The sequence below is a fragment of the Bombus bifarius genome, unplaced genomic scaffold (assembly GCF_011952205.1).
Source record: "Bombus bifarius isolate JDL3187 unplaced genomic scaffold, Bbif_JDL3187 scf7180000008288, whole genome shotgun sequence".
NCBI lineage: Eukaryota > Metazoa > Arthropoda > Insecta > Hymenoptera > Apidae > Bombus > Bombus bifarius.
In genome coordinates, this window is record NW_022884571.1 from 410,389 (window position 1) to 432,824 (window position 22,436).

Below are 22,436 nucleotides of genomic sequence, written 5' to 3' on the forward strand. Positions count from 1 at the left end.
ATCCATCGTGGCAAAGTCTTTGTTATACAAGGGAAGGTTAAAGACGTCCAGGCATGAAGGATATCGCGGAAATCCGTGTTTTCGCACGTTCGCGGGGAGACACGATCTCGAAGAAGCGCGCCAACGGGAGTCGTAAATTCCCGTTACGATTTGCTAATCAACGCCGCGAATCGTTCGATCCCTTATTTCTTTTGGGATAATAAGAATTATATGGGATAATAAGATTAAATGAAAGATAACGCTGCTGCTAACAGGTTATTATATATTTTCACAAATCAACAACTTCGGTGTAACACAAAATGAATATTTGCTATGAGATGACTACGAATGAGTGCGACCTGAGTCTCTAGACGGATTATTGCGTATACTGATGGATTTGTCGACTCACTGTATTCGAATTGTTGACTGCTTGACGAGATGCTTGATTGAGACTGACTGATCTTCGGGTGTAAACCCGGTCGAAGGATGTTGACTGTTCGAAGGATGTAAAATCAGTGATGTTCGGAGACGATGCTGTGGCGGAGGAAAGCTAAGGATGGGTGTGTCTAGCGCACGGGACCATCGGATTTGTTGGTGACGATTTTGGCTAAGAGAGTGAGGGAAGTAATCTTCGTTGTTAATTGGTTAAACGAAGGGTCTTAACCGCCCTCGAGAGAAAGTGGTTAGTGGGAGGAAAGTTGCATCATACGTGAGAAAAACTAACTTTCCCTTGTCAAGCCGTAGTAGACAAAGGTCTTTAGAAATGCTTCGGAAACAGACGTTTGTTTGGTTTGAAGGACCTCGACTAGGAAATTCCTGAGATTTATGGAAGATACTTGAGACTATTGAGGGTACGCAGTGAGTATCCGAAGACATCTGGTTGCCATCTTGCTCGCGGTGTGTGGCCTGGGCTAGGTAGAGTGTTACGCGACGTAACAATCCGGAAAAAATCGCGGCAAAAATAGCATGTTCGATAAATCCGGGAGATTTCATTTGGTCGTGGTTACCATTCTCCCCGTTCGGTTCATCCGGGTGCGTGCGTCGGCGATAGGTCGGGAATGGAAAGGAACAAGGGATTACAGGGGTAGCAGATATTGGTCAATCCCACCGGCTCAGCGCTAATAACCGTGGAACACGAAGACGAGTTATGACAGGTGGTGTCGTGGGTCGTTCGGTAGGAGGGAATTGCACGGACGACATGTACCATTGTTCGACTAACCCTCCTCCTTCTCTTCTTCTACTCTCTTCCCCCTGCCTCGTTTCACCCTACGCGTCCCTTTACTCCCCGTGCGTCTTCCATTAGCAGCGTGTAATCCTGGTCGAAGGTGCTGACGGTTTTCCAACCAGTCGGCTCTTTCGCGTAACATACTGAATTCACGTTATGGCGCGCTTCATTGCCGATCGCCACGGAAGCGTCGTGAACAGATCGTCGTACGTCAAATGTAGTTCACCTTGCGGCAGTAAAACGCAAGACTCAATGTGGAATAATATCGGCGTTAAAGGCCAATAATCGTAAACGGTGGCGAGCCGTACTCTCTTTTACGAACGCACGCGAATGACGCGCGTACAAAAGGCTGATCTCTCCGAATCCGAGAATCGGTTTTTATTGCGACCCGGTAGCTCCGGAATCTCGAGCAACAAGACCGTTTCGCGGTGAAATCACGGAACAGCCATACGAATACGGCGATATCCCGAGAATTCGATTATTAATCCGAGCACGTTCTAATTTCTCTTCCGAATCGTATCCGATCACTCTTAATCACGAGTAGATCGTGATTCCTAAGATCGTCCAAGCCAAGAAATCGTAATTAAGCACCGAACGCGATTACTATCAAATGATCGACCTCTTGGGAAAATATTTGTCGTTTGCCGAAACACGATGCTGGTCGTTTGATCATCGCAGTCCACGCGGCTGCTCAAAGCGACATAATTATTATCCCTCTGTCCAAAGTTTCTGTTCGAAGCCCCGGATCGATTCTCTCCCAGGAAGCGAGCATAAATCGATCAGATCGGTCTTCACATACAAGCACGTATTTCGCTAATCGATTCGATTCTGCTCGGAATTCCAACTAGCCTTCGGAAGAATATGTTCGTACACGATAGTAACGACGTATGCGTAAGCCGAGGGAACGAACATGAGCGACAGACACCCTTTTCGAATACGTGACGCGTGTACTTTAGCCGAATGTTAACGAGCCGCTGGTTTACAGGTGATGATAGCGGCACGCTGTGGGGGCTAAGGTGGCTGTCGCGGCGGCTGAAGAAGTGGCGAGGTTGGTGAAAATTGGCGCCGGGAGCGGTCAATCCGGGCAGCGGTAGTGGTGGCGGAACGGCAGGGGTAAGTGCCTCGCTTCATCGATTCTTTTCAAATATCGGTCGAACAACGATCGGTCGTAGCCGTGGAATAGTTGGATTACATTGCTTTTAGAATTAGTCCCGTTTCTCTGTTCGCGATAGGAAACAAATGATCGTGAAAATCGTGGTGCGAACGGCCGGATCGCATCGAAAACCTCGTCGAACGTCCGATATCTCTGGTTTGGTGCGCGGCAACGAATTTGCTTTGACTCAGAGGCGCAGCACGCCTCGTTTCCTCGTGGAGGTTAAACAGCGCGGAGGCCGATCATCGCGATCACGAGCAAACGCGAACGAACGAAAGAATCGACGTGAAGAAAGAAATCACTTCGCGGTTGAGTCGAGTAATCGAACCCTTATCGGCTGGCTCGAGTTGGTTCTCGGCAGAATAATCGAGTTGCGCGATAGGAATCGTGGATCAAACGACTGGCGAATCGATTAAGGCATTATTTCACGGCATTATGCCGTTTTCGTGACTACATCGCTCGATAAATGAGGTAAAAAAAAAAGCTGACCGAGACATGCGGTTATCGCGGTTCGTGTTACGCGTTCCGGAATTAAGTAGCTCGTTCGGTGCAAATTGAAAATATCGCGATTCGATAACAAGAGAAACGCCCTTTGCTATTTATTGGCCGCATTGATTACCAGATGTGGCAAACGTATAATTATATTCGAATACGCGATTAGATCGTCGGCATAATTTATCGTTGGATTTAATTGAAACGCAAACGCCGTGATATCGTTTTACTTCTTGCTATCATTAATTATCGGTGCTTGTGCGTACAGTCCGATTCGATCTCCTATCGTTACGATGTCTCCAGAGGATAAGGTTGCGGGAAATTTTAGGCACGCCGCATAAGCATTGTAGATACTCGGCTCGATAAAACAGCGCTTTCAGCGACCTATTAACTCGCGCATCGGTGAAATCACGCGTTTGTACGGAGCGTAGAGCACAGCAACAGAAGCAACGCCGAGATACTCGGAGAGGTCGTAACGCGAGTAGATTCCGGAAAAAGGCGCGTAAAGCTGAATAATTTCTCATTGCGCTCGATGCATTGGCCTATTTCCTTAATTATTTACGGTAGCTCTCCTGTCGAATCTCACGCTACCTAACCTTGCTTACACGTTCGTTTATAATTTACAGATACTATGGGAGCGGGGGTATGGGGGGCGGAGGAGGGCTACAAGCCACGGACCTCCGGCGAAGGCTCGAGTCCCGGTTTTCAGGAAGCGCTTGTCCCCAAAGACCTCGTTCCTTAAGACACGATGGCTCCCAAGCATCCGAGGGGAGCACCCGTGACCAGGAAGAAAGGTAAAGCCTGCCAATTTTCTTTGCCAGCCTAATTTTCTATTTATTTTTCTGCGATACTTCTAACGCGCAAAAGCGATAACCAGGCAGGGCGAAGTATCAGATCATTCGTAAAGGAACATTCGACCGGAAGAATTTCTAATTCCGTTCTGGAGCGGTCGAGTTCGCTCGAATCGATCTCGAGAACATATAGCGAGCAGCGAAATCGTTCTAACGCGGGATAAATTCGTTTTTCCGGTAGAGTTGACTTGCAAGCGGCTCTCGCTTCCGGTCAACCCACGTGTACGGGTTCCCGGCCGTGCAGACGACAGGCGAACGAGGGGAATGAACAAGAGAAAGGTTCGAGGTGCTCGAACGGCGGATCGGGCGTAATCGGAAAGCTACGGCTCTCCGTCGCAAGACCTATCAACACAGCTGAAAAGGAGGAAGGAGTCAATGGGAAAAGGCATCGGTTTCGATGGTGTCGCAGGGATATCCGATGGATCGCGGATGTGGCAACGAGGACCCTGCTCCTCGGTATCGTGCTTTTCGTCACGCCAGGTACGTTTCGCGAAGATTTCATTTCTTTCCTCTCTTTCTTTTTTTTTTTTTTTCTGTGAAGAGAAAATCGCGATTGTCGGATAAATCGTCGCGCGAGGGGATCGGAGACGGCACAATCGTTCGTGGTTGCCGCTCGAACTGTCGAGGACGCGTTTGTTTCATTACCGTTTACCGGTTTCTCGAGTTGTACATTAATTAGCGAAGCTCGGTAATCAGAACAAGCCTACAGGGTCACGGTAATAGCTTTCCATCGACTCTCAAGTACGATCGACCGATCGATCTTGAATTCAGCGTGGCGTGGTTGGATGCGCATGGGCCAGACCCGTAATGACGTCGATTGAGATCGAGCAGAGAGTTTCCGTCGAGATACCTCTCGTAATTGGTAATACATATCTGCGCCATAGCGTACAATTACGCGTGCATTCGGTTGTTCGCTCATGCGTTTCGCTATCGAGTCTAGAGATTCTGTCGAACGCCGAACCGATTGATTTCTCGGATTGTTCGTAGACACGAACGTTATATTCGGCTGTTTTTGCCGAAGAGCCGATCTTTTTCCCTCTTTTTATTCTTTCTACTGGTGCAATTGTCTTCGACGTTTCTCCGAACTGTCATGTCGTCGTTCTATATTTTCCCGTCAAACCCAGGGTTGTTTGTCACCGCGAGCGACGTACATCGCGACCATTGCAATTTCAAAGAAGCTGTCTTCGCGGATGAAATAAATGTTCTCGAACGTCACGAGGAGAGAGGAATCGTTTTTCCTTGCTGATGGAATAATCATTCGCGGCGACTAAATATTTTACGAAAAATCCTTTTGTTAACGCGAACGAACGGTTCGTAGATCGATCGGACAAATGTGACAAAAATTCGCGACGATGTTGCTTAACGATTGGAAAGAGCATTCCACGAAACGGGCGGAACGAGAGAAAACGATTGAGCGAAAGCCTATTTTTCGCGTAACCGCGTTTATTTACGACTGTTACGTGGAAGCATGAAAAGCCGCGGCGTATTTAACTGATTTACCACAACGGGATGAATAAAGTGACGTCAATGCCTGCTCGTTCCAAAGGATGTTTTCCCTTTTTTTAATTTGCTTTCCACGCTCGTTAGTTTCATCGGCGAAAACAATTTCATTAAAACTCCGTCTCTCCTTCTGGAAAGCTTGTTCAACGCGAGCACGATGTATCCTGCTAATGACGCGTATACGGAACTGAAAAACATCGTGAATCGATGCGATTAAAACTCTCTTTATTACTGCCTCTTCTCGATGAATCGAAAAAGCGTTTTTTCTCCGGAGGGGGCCGATATCTCCACGTCGCTACAGAACCGAGGTTTAGCAAGATTCTCGTTCGTACGAGAAGGAAAGCTATCACGAAAATTGGCAGCGAATGAGCAAGATGAAAAGAAAGAACGGCATCAGGGAGAGACGGGGAAAAGGGAATCGTGAGGAAAATTAGCGGAAAAGTTGTTTAATACAGAAAGTTGGGTAAGTCGTGGAGGACGAACAAAGACGCCCATTGTGATCGCCACTTGCACGGCTTCGGAGACGGCCATCGTTTTCGTTTCGCCTAGCAACTTTCCGAGTTAATGTCCGTCATTTATTTATTCCCCAATTATTTTCCGCCGGACATTTCGACCTTCGTCTCGCAACTTAGCCGCTCGCAAAGTGCCCCTTCAACTTCTCCGCCGCTCCCAGCCAGTTTTTAAATTGATTCCGCCGGACGAATGGGCTCACTGGGGCATGTAATTTGCTTGAAAAGGCCATCCTCGCCGTTTAAGAAGACTCCCTACGTACGCAAACGAGCTTAGTTCCGCCGATAGGTTCCCGCGATCAAAGGGAGTTCGTGGTGCCAGTCACCGCCCTTGCCTAGCATCTTCCGATTATTTCTTCCGGATCATTGTCGTTGATTTCGAACAAAGTGGAGTAAGTATCATCCGCGGACGCATTCGGGTACGATTAAGTTGCTCTCCAAGATTACTGAAACTGATGGAGTTCGAAGAACGGCACATAGTAACCATAAATTACGCGTACTTGAGGCATCCGCGCATGTTGACGGCCAACGATTACGGTTTCTTCCTCGTAGCTGTCTTCAAAGCAGCCCAGATGGCAAGCGATGAAACGAGTTGTAAATGACGTTGTCCCTTCTTCGAGGGTACGTTGCCCTTTGCTAAAGCCCGTTCCACACGGCAAACGACACGTAGCGAAGCTACGCGAACTGGTCGATCGGTCGAGCCGAGTGAAAAAACTTGTCTGGTGTTTGCGACATAGCACCGAGTCGAACGCATTTTCGTAGCGCTCTTCGGCCACTCCGCTCCGCTCGACGATCTCGCGTCGACTTGCCGGCTGATAAACCACACGGAGCTCGAACCCGAGGTCGTTCACTCAGTTACTGAATATATATTTAACCAAGGGGCATCCAATTACGCTAAATAATTAAAACCTATATTCGAGGCGAAAGTTGGCAGAGACGGGAGAATGCTCGTTAGCCCTTGGTTAATTGTTTCGTCCGTGTCATCCCGGCCGCGAAGGCTGTCGCGTTCTCGTGTGTGAATGGAGCTTAAGCTTAACCATTTGCACCTTGCACACGATACGCCGATCGAGTGCTTCCTTAATTTCACGGTTCGTCGCTAACTGAAAATTTGAAGACGAAGATGAGAAGCTCCTTACAAGCTTCCTCGCATCTTCGATTTCTCCTTGGAGTTGCCGTAGAGCGATAAAACCAGTACCGTATCTCGTTACGCGTGCCTTTGCGTATTCAATCGTGTGTCATCCAAGAGCATGGAAGGAGTGGTTCCGTGATATTCGATGGACCTAAAGCTGGCAAACCGTAAAACGCTGTCGAAAGTAGGAGAAAAAAAGGATCATGAAAATAGGCGATGCCATTTGGCCGAGGTTGCCACGAACATTTTCGCTTCAGACTTCTCTCTTTCTCGCGGTTCATCAACGATCGACGTTTTCGCTCGTAGAAAGACCGAGCGTGTGGGGTCCTTTGTAGGGCAAGCAGTAGAACAGTACAAGCGGACGGACAAACAGACAGCGCGTGAGAGAAAGAACACGAAGACGAAGGGACTTTGTCAAAGAAACGATGTTCTCCCGTGTCCTATACGTACCTACGCGTATGTATACCGCTGTAACGCGTCTGTGATGTATCCACGAACAACGCCAACGTGCCAGTAATCTGGACAATAGACAGAACGAGGATGGAAAGAAAGCTCGAGTGGCGATCAAAGTCGCGCACTCGACGGCGTCGAAGACGAGGGCGCTCCATCCACCGCTTTGGAAACTAATCTTCGACTCTGTTCTCTTTTTGCGCTTTGTTTGCTCCGTTTATCCGCCGTTTTTCCTCGCGTTCCCTTTTCCAACTTTTACTTCCTATCGTTGGTCAAACATTCTATAAGGATAAAGAGAGAATACTGTAGGTGGACAGATCTTTAACCGTTTACGGAAAAAGATGGAGTAATACGCGGTTTACCATGGCTGGGAAATCGGGAAGGATCAGACCGGTCCTGCTCGGCGAGTTCCTTTCTTCCTCGTAGTAATTTCTCATCCCCCGACACGAAGACGCACGCGTCCAAGAGAGGTTCTACAGGCTCGTAAGCCATTGTTCCGCGAACGAAGACAATTTTCACATCGCTTTCACACTGCTGCGGCCTCTCTTCGGAAATTCTCATTTAGTTTTTTGGGCGGACTCCCGCTTCGAACGCCCTCGGCGCTGTTATCTACGCCACGTACGCGGTTCTTCGGATTTTTCCGCTTTTTCCCCGGATGAACGGTGGCTTGCCGGTGAAAAAAGGATCGGGCAAAAAGCGGCTACACCCTAGTCTAACACGGTCTTCGTTTTACCTTCTTTGTCTTTCTCCATCCTATTTCCCCGCATAAAGATTTAGATTTTATTCCGTTTTGATCGATACAGCTTCGTTTCCATTTCGTTGTGAGCCGCGGAAAGGCGTTAGCATCGCGTCTACACCGCGGGACAAGTCAAACTGTTTTTGCAAAAGAGGTGTACTACGTATGTGTACGGTGGAAAATTGAACGATTGCCGACAATAAAAACAGTTGCTTCGGAGAGCGGGCCACTCCCAGCTGGAACTTGGTAATCACAGTAATGGGACACAAATGTTTGTTGGGCGTTCCTCGGTTCGTATTATTATGCGCAATGAGTACGGGACTTGATATAAGAGGATTGTCCCGAGCCAGATACGAGGTGAACGTTTCGCTTGTTTCGTACGATATCAATAACTTTGACAAGCCGTTATTAGCTATGCTAATGGCATCGCCGTTTCTGCTTATCGCGGTCAGCACTCTTTCGAGCTTCGAGTAAACTCCAAGCTCGATTTTTTTTACGGTCCGAGACACGTACGCCAAGTCGCTTATATTTCTCAGAGCGCTAGGAATTTGTGTATTTCGAAGGAAAAACGAGAGAGAACGGGAGGGTTATAGGTTCCAGGAGAAAAGAGGGAGAAGGGTGCTGGTAGCATCTGTCTTTGTTCTTCCCGATTGGAATATCAGCAGATTTCAGTAAAAATGTATCAACGTCTGGCTGATGTAGGATTCTTAGACGCTTCGTTAACGAGGTACGAGAGAAATAATTACAGTGATTCGTACGTGGATCGCACAGCACTACTACACGAAACTTCTCGAGCGTTCGTTTACTTAGTAACCGCGGAAAAAATATTGCAGAGAGCCTTGTCACGCATATCTGCAGATGCGACATACGGATCGCATTCGTACGCGGTATGATTCAAACAGAATTCGTAGTAAAGTCGGATCCGTTGTTCAAATGGAACTGTGTCACTGTCGTGACTGTTCGATACCAATTTTTCGTAACCATCTCTGAACTCTTTCACGCAAATTTCCGAAGGGTCCTTAAAGTTAGCTGACTCTCGCGTGACGTCGTCGTTGCGAGAATCCATTTCTGCTGAGCGGAAACCGCGACGCGCTTGCTCGTTCGTTCAATTGTTTCTTTGGAACGTATGGTTACGCTTTTGCTCGCATAATAGCAAGGGGACTTAAAAGGAAGGAAGGGTCGCGAAAATACGAACGCGGAAGTTGCCTCGGTAAATCACGAAGTTGGTCGACTGCGCGACCTGTAACTCGGCGGAAAAGTTAAGGGGGCGAGAAAGTCAGCCGGCAGACTTGCGAAACATCTATCGGTCGTCGTAGAGACGCGACGGAGTTGGCAAGTTTTCGCAGAAATACCACGGCGGAATGTGACGAGTACGCGACGGCGCTCGGACGAGTTTCTTTGTGGAGAAAGTTGGCGGCGATTCGAGGGAGCGGCGAGTAAAGATGTTTGAAATGTTGTGTTTCAGGTCTCTGCCACCAGGACGCGGTGCACATTACGGCAATCCTGGGGGAGAGCGTTGTCTTCAACTGTCACGTAGAGTTCCCCGGTGAGCACCCAGTGCCCTACGTTCTCCAATGGGAGAAGAAGGTAGGCGATACGGTACGATATCGGACGACAACCTCTGCTCTCTATATCCGTGAGTTAAGTACGTGGGCCCCGCTCGACACCTTACCAGCAACCTGCGTTCTGGTATCGGCGATCGTATCACTGCGCCGTCTTTCGACAAACTTTCTGATCGCGTACCGGGCTGAAAATTCGATAAAATCGTCGCGGTTCGATTGGATCACCGAATCACGGATTTCTTCTTAATTCGCTGGTCGAACGTTGTGTAATTAGGAATTGGAGCATGATACACGGATGCACGGATGAATAGCGCTCTCGAGCAAGCTACGCGACCGAATCTTTTTTTATCGCTTTCTTTGCAAGCGACAGATGCGGTCACCGGCCGTTCCGTATATCGTTGTATATCTCTTCATGATCACCTCTCCGCGAACCATTTCAATTTTTTCGACACCTGAACTGGGTACCAAGCAACGTACCTTCCGATTCTTTTTCACGTTGGAAACCGATTCGCGGGTTTTTCGCGTTTGTTTTTGTGCCCACAAATCCAAATGGACGAGTGCGACACGTTGGTATCGGTGCGCAGCGGAAATAAACACGGTCGTATCGTATCGTAGACGCGGCACGAGCCAATACCGTTCGCTACGATACCGTTTTGTGTACCATTTGGAAAGCGCAGCTTTCCCTCGGACGCGATAAGCAACGAAGGTATCCAGGTGCGCGCGACCCGCATCGTTCGATTCTGAAATCCGCACGAGCAATTTATGGAGGTCGGTAGAGGATCGAAACGACCATGCTAGGCGATATTCGATCGTTAAAGCGACCCGTTACTTTGGGGGTTTTATGCGTTCGCGTGGGCGGCATCGCAGCAGTTTATTGCGGAAAGCTCGGTGAAAAATGCAGCGATACCAGAGACAGGATCGGTAACAGGAAGCGGGGCCCCGTGAGCACACATTACGTTTCTTAAAGCATATTGCGATGATTGTCGACGATACTTTGAATTGTTTATTCGATGATTTGTTGGCTTACGTGCTTACGTTTTTTCGTTTTGGTTGGAATCGGCGGCGAACGGGACACGCCTCTCGTTCCCAGCTGGAGCGGAATACGCCATTGGCTTTCCGTTCGTGTAGTTTAAACTAACGTTACGTATTATCGATATATCGTTATTGTATATTTTGTTGCCACGATACTGTATTACTTGGTATATACGTATGTATCTGATCCGGACTGGAGAGGGCAGAGCACGTTTTCTACGTCGATCAACAACACAGTCATCCGATCACACGTTCTCTCAGGCAACGACCCAGTAGCCGACTATAGTTGGAATCATTCGCGCAAATCTCTACAACCGTCTCTCTTTCATTCACACGCATCTCACGCGAATCATCGTAACGCGACCATGACGTTCGCTTGGCGTCGCGGCATCGCGTCGCGTAGCGGTCCTGAAAAGAACGCGCGACACTTTGCGTGTCCTTTGTTTGCATGTCACCACCGTCGAACAGCGAGTTGGTTTCATCCGCAGCATCGTGGTCGGTTAATTATCGCGGATTCTAAATTGACGGTTTTCCCTCCCGATCTGCCGCCGTCGATCGATATAGTTGGCGCTAGTTTCCAATGTGAACACCGACTCGTCGACCAGACGAGCGGCGACCAATTAATTTTTTATTAAGTCGCGCGTCATCACAACGATCGACGTAGCGTCGCCCGTTTTCGCGGCCGAGCCGCCGCGGCGCCGCGCCACGCCGTTGCGCGACTCCCCTTTTATCATGGAGAGTTCGTTGCACCGTTTTGAGAGGGAAAGAGAAAGTCTCGTTCCTCGTCTCGCGTTCGCCCTATCCCCGATATCTTGTGATCCTACCACCTGTCCAACGGCTCGATCATAAGCCATCTATGAATCTTTTGCCTTCCTCTTTGGGCTGCTACGATAATCTGTCCAATCTGTGAGTCACGTTTCTGACTGTCTATCAAAGTCTAGCTCGAAACAGCGTTTCCGCATTACGGTCCCCTCGATTGACGAGCTTGAAACTTGCATCGTATTCATTGCTCGTTTCCTTCCGTTTGGTTCGCTCGACGTCCTTCGAATCACGCTTTTGGAAACTGTGCAACAGCGATCTCTGGTATGTAACATTGAAATGACGTTGAATGTTTTACGAGGACGTCGAATCTTTTACGAGCCCCGTCGAGCTTGTCAATCGGCAGACAATAATACGGGGTAATGCGCTTTCACTTCCTGTCGGAGGCGGGAAATCAGAAAATCACGTCTCTGTCTCTCTAACATCTGGTGCTTTTGCATGAACGGGGAACGCGCTCGATCGGCTCGCAGGGATTCGCTGGCGCTCGTTGGACACGTCGATTTTTTCTAATCGGTGTGAAAAGCGAGGGAAAAGTGAAGGGAGAGTCTCCGTTCCCTCGGGAAAGCCGGCGATTTCTGTCGGGCAGGCCGAGGCCCGTACGCGAGCATGACCTCGTATTTAACATGCCACAAGACGAATGGCCTTGTATCGTCGGTGTAGCATTAAAAGATTGTAGCTGTGCCTGCGATGCATTATCTCGTCTTTACGAACCAGTCGCACCCTGCATGCCGTAGTTTCCGCGGGACTAATCCCAGAGTCACGTGCGGACGTATGTCGCGTTGCCTTCCTTTGTGTCGTTGCTCTTTAATCCTCTCCCACGGCCATGAAATACGGGAAACAAACGAACCTGGATAATTTCCCGACTTAAAAACCCAACAGACTTTGTTCCCCTGTGATCGCGTTCGCTCGCGTCAACGTTTAGACGAAACAAAAGCTGGGTCTAGGATTACCCGGAGACGCGGTAATCGACTGGTGGAAAGTTTTTGTCGGTAAACAAAACGCGAAGCGAGTGAGTCGCGCGTTCACCGCCGAGTGACACCGGATTTCGGGACGATTACCGGCTCCACTGGTCAACTGAAACGCATTAATCGTGAATTCAATATTGACTCGACAAACCTGCGTGTCCATCGTCGTGCAATTAATTAATCGAACGATCGATTCCGCGTGACAATACGATGATTGCCGCAATGACAATCGCATCCGTTTCCGCGCGTCGCGCCCCACTGTATCGTGCTATGTGGCGCTATTTCGCGCCGCGGCGGCCTTTTCTTCCGACAATCGACTATCGGCAACTAAGCGCATACGGACTTGCCATGTGGTCGCAGTTCCGCTCTGGGATTGAATCGATATAAGTTGATCCTAGTCACAATGACGTCGTTCTCTGCTTATCATCGAACTGCCTGTTTTCCTCCGTGACCCTCCTAATAAACTACCCTTTACTCGATAGAGACGTTTGCCGGCGACAATCCGCCCTTCGTTCATCGATTTAACGAGCAGGATGATATAAATACGTCATATTCGATTTGAACGAAAGATAGGCGACGGACGAAGAGTCCCGAGGAGTTGGCCGATTCGCAGTCAAGTCGCTGACTTAATTACGAGGCAGGTGTAGGTCAGAATAAACGAGAATCAAGGTGGTAGAGTCGAGTCTTGGCGAGGATTTTTTTGCCGCAAAACGGATTTGAAAGCGAGCTGGAGATGTCGAGCGTCGGAACGATGCACCATGGCTATTTCCATTTCCATTTCCAGGCGATTCTACTACCCCAGTGGGAAGAGGTGGAAGAGGAGCAGCCCGTTTTCTTTTTTATGCGTGCATAAATCACGCGGAGGGTGACGGGGTGGCGGGGACTTTACCGTATCCGCTTCTGCCTTGCCCCTCGATTCACCTAGTGCCACTGCGACTGACAACTAATTTCTCTTCCCGTCCGACTTTTTTCCCGCCCGTGCGGCGGCCTCAGCGATCGCTTTTCACGCGCTTCCTCCACACTTTCCGCCCCACTCATACGTCTAGCCTCGTCTCTTGTCATTCGATGCGTGCGCTTTTCCAATCGCCGCGGAAAACGAACGACACGCGCACGGAAGCGCATTGAACTTTGTCAGAGCCAGAACGTTGGATCCTATCGTTGACAGGGATGCTTATTTCGAAACAAAAAGGAGATACACCGAGATAATTGGAGAGTCGATCGTTTGGACCGGCATCCGCGAATCGTATCCACGGAAAAATGATTTTGAGCTTCGAAACTCGGATGCAGCCCTGATGCGGCTCGTTTCAGTATTCCGGTTTATTCTTTCTTTGTTTGCAACCACGAACCATGCATGTACCAGCAGAGACGGAACATGGAAGCGCGTTTTATTTGCACTTTGTCGGCTTTGCCGGGTTCTGCGTAAGCGGATAGAAGAGGAAACCCGCATCAGGCTTTTATACGAGAGCGCCGTGTTCCTCTACGTGCATTTCCCTTTTTTCCCCCTGTTTCTAAGCGTCTGGTGAGGCAAGATGGTGTGGGCGAGCGTAAGTCCAGACACGGGAACAATTATCGAATATCCTGGATCGATGCCAAGTAACGAGAAGCCGTGGCAATGTGCCGTTCAATTGCATCGCGTTTATCTAAACGATATTCTCATTCCGTCTAATAGAATACAACGAGCAGGCAGACACTCGGCCTCCCATCGAGACTGTTTCTAGATAGTCTTCCAAGACCTCTCGGACGCGTCAAGTCGAAGATCTGGCTTTCATTTCGAGCGCTCTTGTAAAACGTCAATCGAACGAAATACTCGAGTGCCGTGAAATAGTCTTTACGCTCGCTTCGGATGCCCTTCAAGCTACGAAATCGCGTTAACATGTTGTATTATAACATATCATCGAACGCACGACGGTACACCAATTATGGAAAAAACGTGAGACTCGAGGAGGAACTGTCGGAAAAGTAGAAGGGAGACTTTTGGCGCGCGTCACGGCAGTTGCTAAAAAATAAACGCTTGCGAAGAAACGTGTTAATGCTAAAGGGACGGGTGCAGCGGAGCGATGGTAACCAGGCGAGCTTTCTCTTGCTGTTTGCGGCACTTCTCTATTCCCAACAGAGGTCTAGAGACGAGACGGAGAGCGAATCGGAGGGTGACCAGAGACGTGCAGGCCAGTTGACGGACGGTAGAGAGGAGGGTGGACGTTTCAGCCGCGACTCGACGCGACGTGGGGTGTAGCGTAATCTAATGAAACAAATGGAGGCAGGAGTGAACTACGCGAATGGGCAAAGAAAGGAAGGAGGGGAAAAAGAAGGGAAAGAGGTCTGAAAAGAAAAACGGGAAACCAGGGTAACGCGGGTAAGGGGAACGTGTACGTGTATGCGTCCCGGCAAGAAAAAGAGGAATAGAGTCTCCTTGCAATTCAATTTCTCCGACATTTCCACTCGGGAAGACATTCACTCCCACAGGAAACCTGACTCCTGGCCCTTGCTTCTCCGACGGTCTCTCGAGGAACACCCACTCCGAAGTTTGCGAAACTTGCCCACAACCTGGCAGGTTTCCCAACCAAGGTCCGACCGAATATTTTTCTCCTCCCGCTCGACAACGTTCCTGGTCCTGCCTGTTCGCGACGAAATAAAAACTCGGGACCTCCGACTTCGTCACATCCATCCCCCCCTCTCCCTTCCACTATACTGCCAGGTTAATTATCTGCCCGGCAGCGTAAACAAGAAGAAAATTCAAATCCCACTGCTGGCTCCGACTATTTCTAGGCGAGTAGGACTCGTTGTTTCGAGCGCGAGTTAGTAATTAGGTTTTCTTGGAAGATGCCCGTCGTGAGTGGCGGCAGAAGGAGCCAGTTTTATTTCGCGAGGCCACGCGATATTCTGCGAGACCCACCGTTGCATTTAAAAACCATATTACCAGAGAACGGAAAAGGAAACAAGAGAAAGCCGCGGTGTATTGGCCTCGCGATTACAATTTGTACGGTGAAGAAGCAATTTTACGCTCCGAATATACCGCAGCGCTATGCGGCCGTCACGAGTCTCGGATAATTTGCAATTAACGAAGAAAATTTCGGGCAAGGAAACGCGTTTCGGAACGCCTTTTCAAACCGCAACTTCCGATCTGGGAAAAGAAGGGTGTGCTCGTTAGTATGCAAATTAGCTCTGGTATGAACGGTCCGCTTACACGAAATGTAAATTTGGTCGAAGCCCGAACGAGTCTTTTGGCTGATATAAGGTGAAAATCTTGTTATGGGAGTTTAAGGTGGAATTAATTTTCATTCGATGAAAGAACGATGAGTCCGCGATAAGACGATACCGTAAAGGCTTTGTCGGAAAGTTGTCGAAAGTAGTCTAACGCCTGGGAGAGTGGCTCGCGTATAGTTCGTCACTGTGCGATTTAAATTTTCTTCGTAATCCGACGAATTCGCGAGGAAATGTTCGTCGCTCGCAGCGCTATCGACACGGTGTAGCAAATTACGAGTTCGTAATTTTGCCGTTTAACGACCAACGACGAAAGCGTGTAACTCGCGATAGCCGCCGCCGTTCGAGTAAAAATCGATCAGCATGGGTGAAAGATAAATTTTTGCCGCGTGTCCTCTACGGAGCTTCTGGGAAGTTTACAGTGGTCGATGCGGCGGTTTGAGAAACGCTGCTCCCGCGTTATCGATTGAACGTTAGCCGGTTAACCCGTAGTTGGTTTAAAAATAGGACAGCGTAGACCACCTCCGCGTGGCCAGCTTTACATTACATAAACCACCCCCGCGTGGCCAGCTTTACATTACATAAACCAACCCACGGCCGGTTCTTGCGTTGAGCGGGGGTTGCGCTTGACGCCCGACACTGCTATCCCGAGTCATTCCTCATCTCTTTCCTATCTTCCACGCGTGTAGGATTGCAGGACGATGTGGTCCTCTTCTCCATTCGTGCAACTACCTTTCTACCCGGATATCCGTGCAACTCGATATCATCGTGCCGTATGCCGCGTCCCCTTATTTCCGGCCAACAGCGTTCGATCGTTATCGTTTTTATACGACCGATCCTCGAACGATTTCCGTGTTCTTAGGGTCATTTTCTTCCTGCCGGAGAAGCCCGCTCATGTATACGAGAACGAAACGAAACGGCGTCGTATAGGGTGCTCACCTGACCCGAAATCGTTGTCCCAAGCAGTGCAGTGGTGTGTTACCCTACGAGGTTAGGAGGTCTGTATGCATAATGCAGAGCGCACGGAGGCCAGGTTGAACTACTTAACTGTGTCAGGGTTACCCCCCTCTTGGACGCTCGATTCCACGTGCAAATTCCAGGCTGCGCTATCCTTCTACCTGTCGTATATTTCTGTCTTCCTCATTCGTCACATGTTCGGGGCTCAGCGCCTCGTTATTTTCGCTAATTGGTGGCTTCGTCTTCCTTTTTCTGGCATTGTTGTTATTAATGCCACCGTCGACATGAACCGCCTAACGAGATAATTAGCGAAACCTAGTCCAGAAGTGACTTTGACGTAACTTGTTCGATGTATATGGCGATCGGGGGTAAACTTTTCTCCTTCGTCATGGAACAGCAAGATACCGACACGCCTGAAAAGTCGATTTTCAACAGCTATGGCGGAACGAATATGCGACAAACAAAGCAACATACTCGAAGAAATCAGTACCTACTCGTGGTATATTCCTCTTAATTTATTTTCTAGAAACGCAGCCGACCCAAGAGCCACTTGCTCGTAAACGAAGCTCGCTCGCGCTACGGCTTTCGACGTCGAATTAAACAATCCAGGACGGCGTACGCGGCATCCAACGAAACCTTATTATCGCTCTAAAAAGGCAGCGGGAACGGAATCGCGCGAGGTCGCATTTCTGGATACACAGCCGGAATGCGAGAGCGCTCTCGACGGGTGCTCGCGTTCATAGCAGTATTCTCGCTTAACATAAATGCCAGAAAGGAATCCGTCGGCTGAACGCAAATACTCGCCAAACGCGTTCACACAGTTCATTCTGTCAAGATAATTTTCTCGCTTCCGAGGCGGACACGGAAATGCCGTGGGTCGTGTTTCGACTCAAATATGTAATGAATAGTTTATCCTTCTAAACTGCGACTTCTTGTCATGGGAAGAAGTTAGCCAAATCGGGCAGATTCTCCTTTCTCTCTTTAAATAAATAAATAAATATATATATATATATATGTAATAATATATAAAATACATATCAAGATTTGTCAAAGATGACTACGTTTGTAGAGGCCGTAGAATTAATCAATACGCTGACGAAAGCGTCGCTATTTATTTTCGCGTCGTATCAGTAATTTCTTCGACTTCGACGCAAGCTAACCGCGCGAGATCATTCTCGAACGGAGAACATAGTACCGATAGAATGCATCGGAGTTTGAATTTGGTTCGCGATTAGGAAAGCCGTGTCGAACACAAGCAGTAATGAAATCGAGGAGGAAACTCGACTACAGGGGCGTCGTCGTTTGATTACACCGATTCGACTTGTACCGCATTCGAGATACTTCTCTCGTCGTATTAGTTCAGCCGGAGTGTTGGAGTGAATTGTCCTCTGTGAACACGATATCTCCGCAATAAGTTTTCCGTGGAGGAGCATCGACCAAGTTTGCGGGCGAACCTAACAAGTTTGGAAATTTGAAATTCCTGCGTTTCATTGGATCGTAGAGCACTTCTCGCGAACTAAAACGAGTCCCAGGAACGATACCAGGATTCATAAACGATACCGGACAGAAAATGGAACTTTTCATGACCACCAGCGTCGATGTTTTCTCCTGAACCAACGAGACAAAGGTAGCCTCGCGAACTTTTCGAATTATAGCCACGAGCTTTTCATTAAACGGAACTTGGCGCAGACGTTTTAAAACACAAAGATTCCCGATAGGAGAAAGTTATTCTTTGACAAAACTTTCGAGCCGGTCGTCGACTTAGCCACGAAAATGTGTTCAAATGAGTAAAAGAAAAGTGTTCCAAGGTTACCTGCCAATTACTTTGTCTATTTCTTCAGCGAGGAAAAAGCATTTGTGTTTCTAGTGCACATTCTATGAAAGACGAATCATCGAGGTCATAGCATAGAAGCGTAGACAGCTTTGGAAATGGCGAGGAGTCATTGGGGTTGTGTCATTGACGGTCAAGATCGCTGAAAGATCATCGAGAGTAATCAAGATCAAAATTATATCAATATCACGAAGCACTGGGTGCATCCTGTCAAAGAAGAGTTTCGCGATGCAACGACGAAAGCGTTTAGTTATCCTTTCTTCTCATTTTCTCGCGCAAAAACTATAACGATCACGACCGAGGTTTTCTCAAAGAATTCACGCTATCACACGCCGTGTTATCGCATTTCCATTTCGAGCGTAAGACGTTCCAACGTTTAAGAAGAAAGTTCCGAACGCCAGAGCGTCGAAACAAAGCGTTGAAGCAAATTGCGAGCCGGTCGAAAGTTGGGAACACCGTGAATTGCGGACGTGCCAAACCGTTCTTTCGCGGTGACGAAGTTGCTTTTGCAAATTGGCCGCCCGATATTAACGAACCGGTCCATCCCCGCGTGAACAATTTACGTTTAAATTTGCGCCAAGTTCGTTGGCAGGTCCGCGAACAAACGTTGAACGGAAGGATTCCGTTCTGGAACTCCCACACGCCTCGTTAACATTTCACTAGTTCGGTTGGCGAGGGATTTAGCTCAATCTCCGGAGAAACCGACAAGCTTCATAAATATCAGAATTCGCGAAACAGACACAGTCATGGTGAGAGGAAATAGTTGTGGTACGTCTGACAATGAGTTATCAAAATCACCGGAATACGCACCGCGTGCAAATGCAGATGTTCGGCTCGCTCTCTATCTCTGGTGGAGAGAATAATAATGGGTGCAAAAACTCGAAGATTTTTCCTTAAAAGACAAGCAGTGATTATCGTGATTCATATTTTAAGAAGAAATCAGTTAGAAATTAGATCGTTCCTCGGTGACTTTCCGAAAAGAGGATGATTTCTGAAATTTCTAAAGTAGTTTGTAGGTAAATGGTTCGTGGATTGTTGGGGCAAGAGGAACCAAACTTTAGACCGCTTACTTCGAAAATATACGATGCACTTGTAACGAAATAGCGAACAGCACCGAGATTAATCTCGCAGATATTCGCGACCGCTGATAGGCGTCTAGAACGATACGAGATGAGAGAAGCCAAACTGGGAAAATAAAAGAAAGACACCTGACCTACATGAGCGGAGCGCGTAGCTGTAATCGCGGAGTGTTCGTGCAAAACGCCACGACTTATTCCGCTCCGTCTCGTAACTACTGACGAAATCGTACCTTCCATCTAGGGAACGTGCTTTTCCTCGCGAATGCTTCTTTCTCGGCCTTTTTCTTATGCCTCGTAAATAAAGAAAAAAAAAAAAAAAACAAACAAGCGCCGTTAGAAAACGTCGAAAAAGTAGGTAGTTTGGCCCACTCCTCTGTATGCCATTTAGATCCGTAATTTATTTCGGTTACGCGCACTTCTCTTGGCATCTTTTCTGCCCTCTTTCAGTTTTTCGGTTAAATCCAAATCTAGGTCTATCTCTACGTTTATTCATCGGTCTATCCGATTCACAAAGAAAATGAAATCGTTGCTTGCGACTAGGTGCACGAACAGCATGCACATGAGCAGATATACGAGGAACTCGATGGCGTTAAATTTGTTTCGCGTTCGGGACACGGGGCGAAGCGAATCGGAACAAGAGAGTTTTTAGCCTGGAAAAAGAACCAATTGTTTTTCTCGTTCGAAATTTTGGGACACGGCAACGCATTTGTTCATCGTTTGTTCAAGACTATACGTATAGAACGGCGAAGCAAACGCGACAACTTACCACGAAATCGCAATATCGAACGAGTTCCGTGGCTCGAAGTAGAATAATATTGAAATCACTGTGGTTTGAGCTTCCAAGCACGACGACTACGACGCGACGTCGTTCGCCGTCGCAAGTAGGCCAGCTCGAAATAGAAACCATCAACTGGGGCAGTCAATGGCCAACATACGATCGTCACTCCACATTTGTCACGTTTTTTATTCTTCGTCTTCGTCTTCCTCTTTTTCTTCTTCGTTTCCTCTCTTCCACCTTATTTTCTCTGTTCCCTTTTTTTCCGAGAATCGCGCAGTGCTAAACGCGCGGCAGTAGAATAGCCTAGTTCCGTGCCAGACACGAGTAGTCCACCGTTTCAGCGACCGATTTCTGTCTCTCGACTCCTTCCTCGTCGCTCGATTCCGATAAGTATCGATATCGGCTCGATCGAGCAACCAATAGACGAGCAGTAACAGCACGCGGCAGTCTTTCGAAACGAGAACGATCGAACGAGGAAGCGTTTACCGAGTGCCGCTGATTCAGTGGTCCGCCGCGTCGGCCTTTGATCGTGCTTCGAAAATGCAAATACGTTCTACAACGTGTAATTTAATTATTAGCAACGAAACGGTGCGTAAGTCGTTGCACAGGTAGCAGTTAACACGTTAGTACGCACAATGCCGCTGCTCGTTTTAATACACGCGCTTCACCACGATTCTTTGGCATCATCTGGCTTCGCAGACCGCAATTTTAATGAATGGCCACGTAACTGACCGGTTGAAATATCAGCCGATTATATTTTTCTCGTTTCCACGAGAAACACGGAATTGATCGAGACCGATCGTTCTTTACCGGTTCTTCACCGATATATAGATCCGTTTAGTCGCATGCCTCCCTTTTTGTGTGTCAGACTGTACTTTACTATAGATCGAGACAAACCGCCGATCCTCGATAGCGAAGTCATTCGGTGACCCATCGAAAACGACAGCTGGCTCGCGATCTATCGTTTTAAAAACATGCGATCCTCGAGGAATAATCTAGGATCGACGGGTATCTCGACTTTGCATGGCACGTATCCCACGGATCCCATAAAAGTTTCGTGTCACCAGTCATTTTCCAGCAGCGCCTTCTCTCTATCCACGCACAGTCTATGCCTTGTGGATTACTTTTTCATTGGCGCACAACGAATTCCTTTGTTTGCCATAGAGGCTTGCATGGAAAATGACAGTTGTCGTGCCGTCCTCGGCCGGGCGAACGTAACGAGCATGAAAATTTAAGAGGATCTTCCGGTGCGTTGAATTAGAGGGAAGGAAGAGGCCATGCTCGTTACGTTCAGTCGTTCGCGCGGAGAGAGCTCGCCGACTCGGCGACTCGGCGACCAATCGCGGCCGTAGATCGTTTCCGCTCTTCACACACGCTGCATCCTCTGTCTTTCGTCATTTGTCATTTCATTAGCCGGCAGCTGGTGCGAGCAGATTCGAATTTTTCGCCTTTTTTTAATAATAACGCGTCGCTTATGCGTCTCGCGGGTTCCATTTTCTACTATGCTTTCTACTGATTTATTCGCCAATCATGTTCGTGGAACTGTCGATGAACCGAAGAACGTCGATACCCAACACGAAATGGCAGGGACGACGAGCTTCGCGAAATCGAAAACGAAGCGTCCAGCATATACCGAAGCGAGTCTCGCACCAGTATGTACGTGTTCATGGCGATCCTTCGTTTATGTTGCGTGTTGGTGTTGGTGCAAGGGGCAGGAGATACCAATATACATATGGTACGAGTCGTATCCGACCCACAGTGGCGAAGGTTACGAAGGTCGAGTCTCGAGAGTTTCGCCGAATTCACCGTATGGCGTGGCGAGCCTCAACTTGACTGACATCCGCGAGAGCGATCAAGGATGGTACGAGTGCAAGGTCGTCTTCCTCAACAGGTCGCCTAACAGTCACAAGAACGGTACCTGGTTCCACCTGGATGTCCACGGTGAGTACTTTTCATTTGAGAACGATCATGTTACGCTATCGCTTTTCTTCGTTAACCGATCGTCTCGTCGAAAGCCGGTACATTACACCTACTATTCGATAACGTGCTTGGATATCGGCGAACTCAGCATCGCTGTTCGATGTATCGATTCCGAAGATTCCACGCGAACGATCAACCTAATCGCGCGATTCCCCATCTGTCAGCTGACGTCGGAGTATCTGGGCGGTCTACTGTATCTCAAAAGCTG

The 22,436-nt window shown here is 48.4% G+C and overlaps 1 protein-coding gene across 25 annotated transcripts in view; it reads left to right on the forward strand.

Annotated features, from left to right (window-relative positions):
* LOC117212313 (protein turtle-like) overlaps nucleotides 1-22,436 on the forward strand; it is a 155,703-nt gene that overhangs the window by 111,816 nt on the left and 21,451 nt on the right. For 19 of the 25 annotated variants that reach the window (XR_004488436.1, XR_004488435.1, XM_033457020.1 and 16 more), the window contains 5 exons: nucleotides 2,190-2,317; nucleotides 3,476-3,643; nucleotides 3,882-4,180; nucleotides 9,490-9,623; nucleotides 21,958-22,189. Coding sequence is in view for 23 of the 25 variants with exons in the window: in XM_033457020.1 (XP_033312911.1) it covers nucleotides 3,495-3,643; nucleotides 3,882-4,180; nucleotides 9,490-9,623; nucleotides 21,958-22,189 (814 nt within the window). In the remaining 2 variants the exon portion in view is untranslated. The remainder of the gene's footprint in view (nucleotides 1-2,189; nucleotides 2,318-3,475; nucleotides 3,644-3,881; nucleotides 4,181-9,489; nucleotides 9,624-21,957; nucleotides 22,190-22,436) is intronic. The other 6 variants (XM_033457019.1, XM_033457035.1, XM_033457025.1 and 3 more) reach the window with 3 other exon arrangements.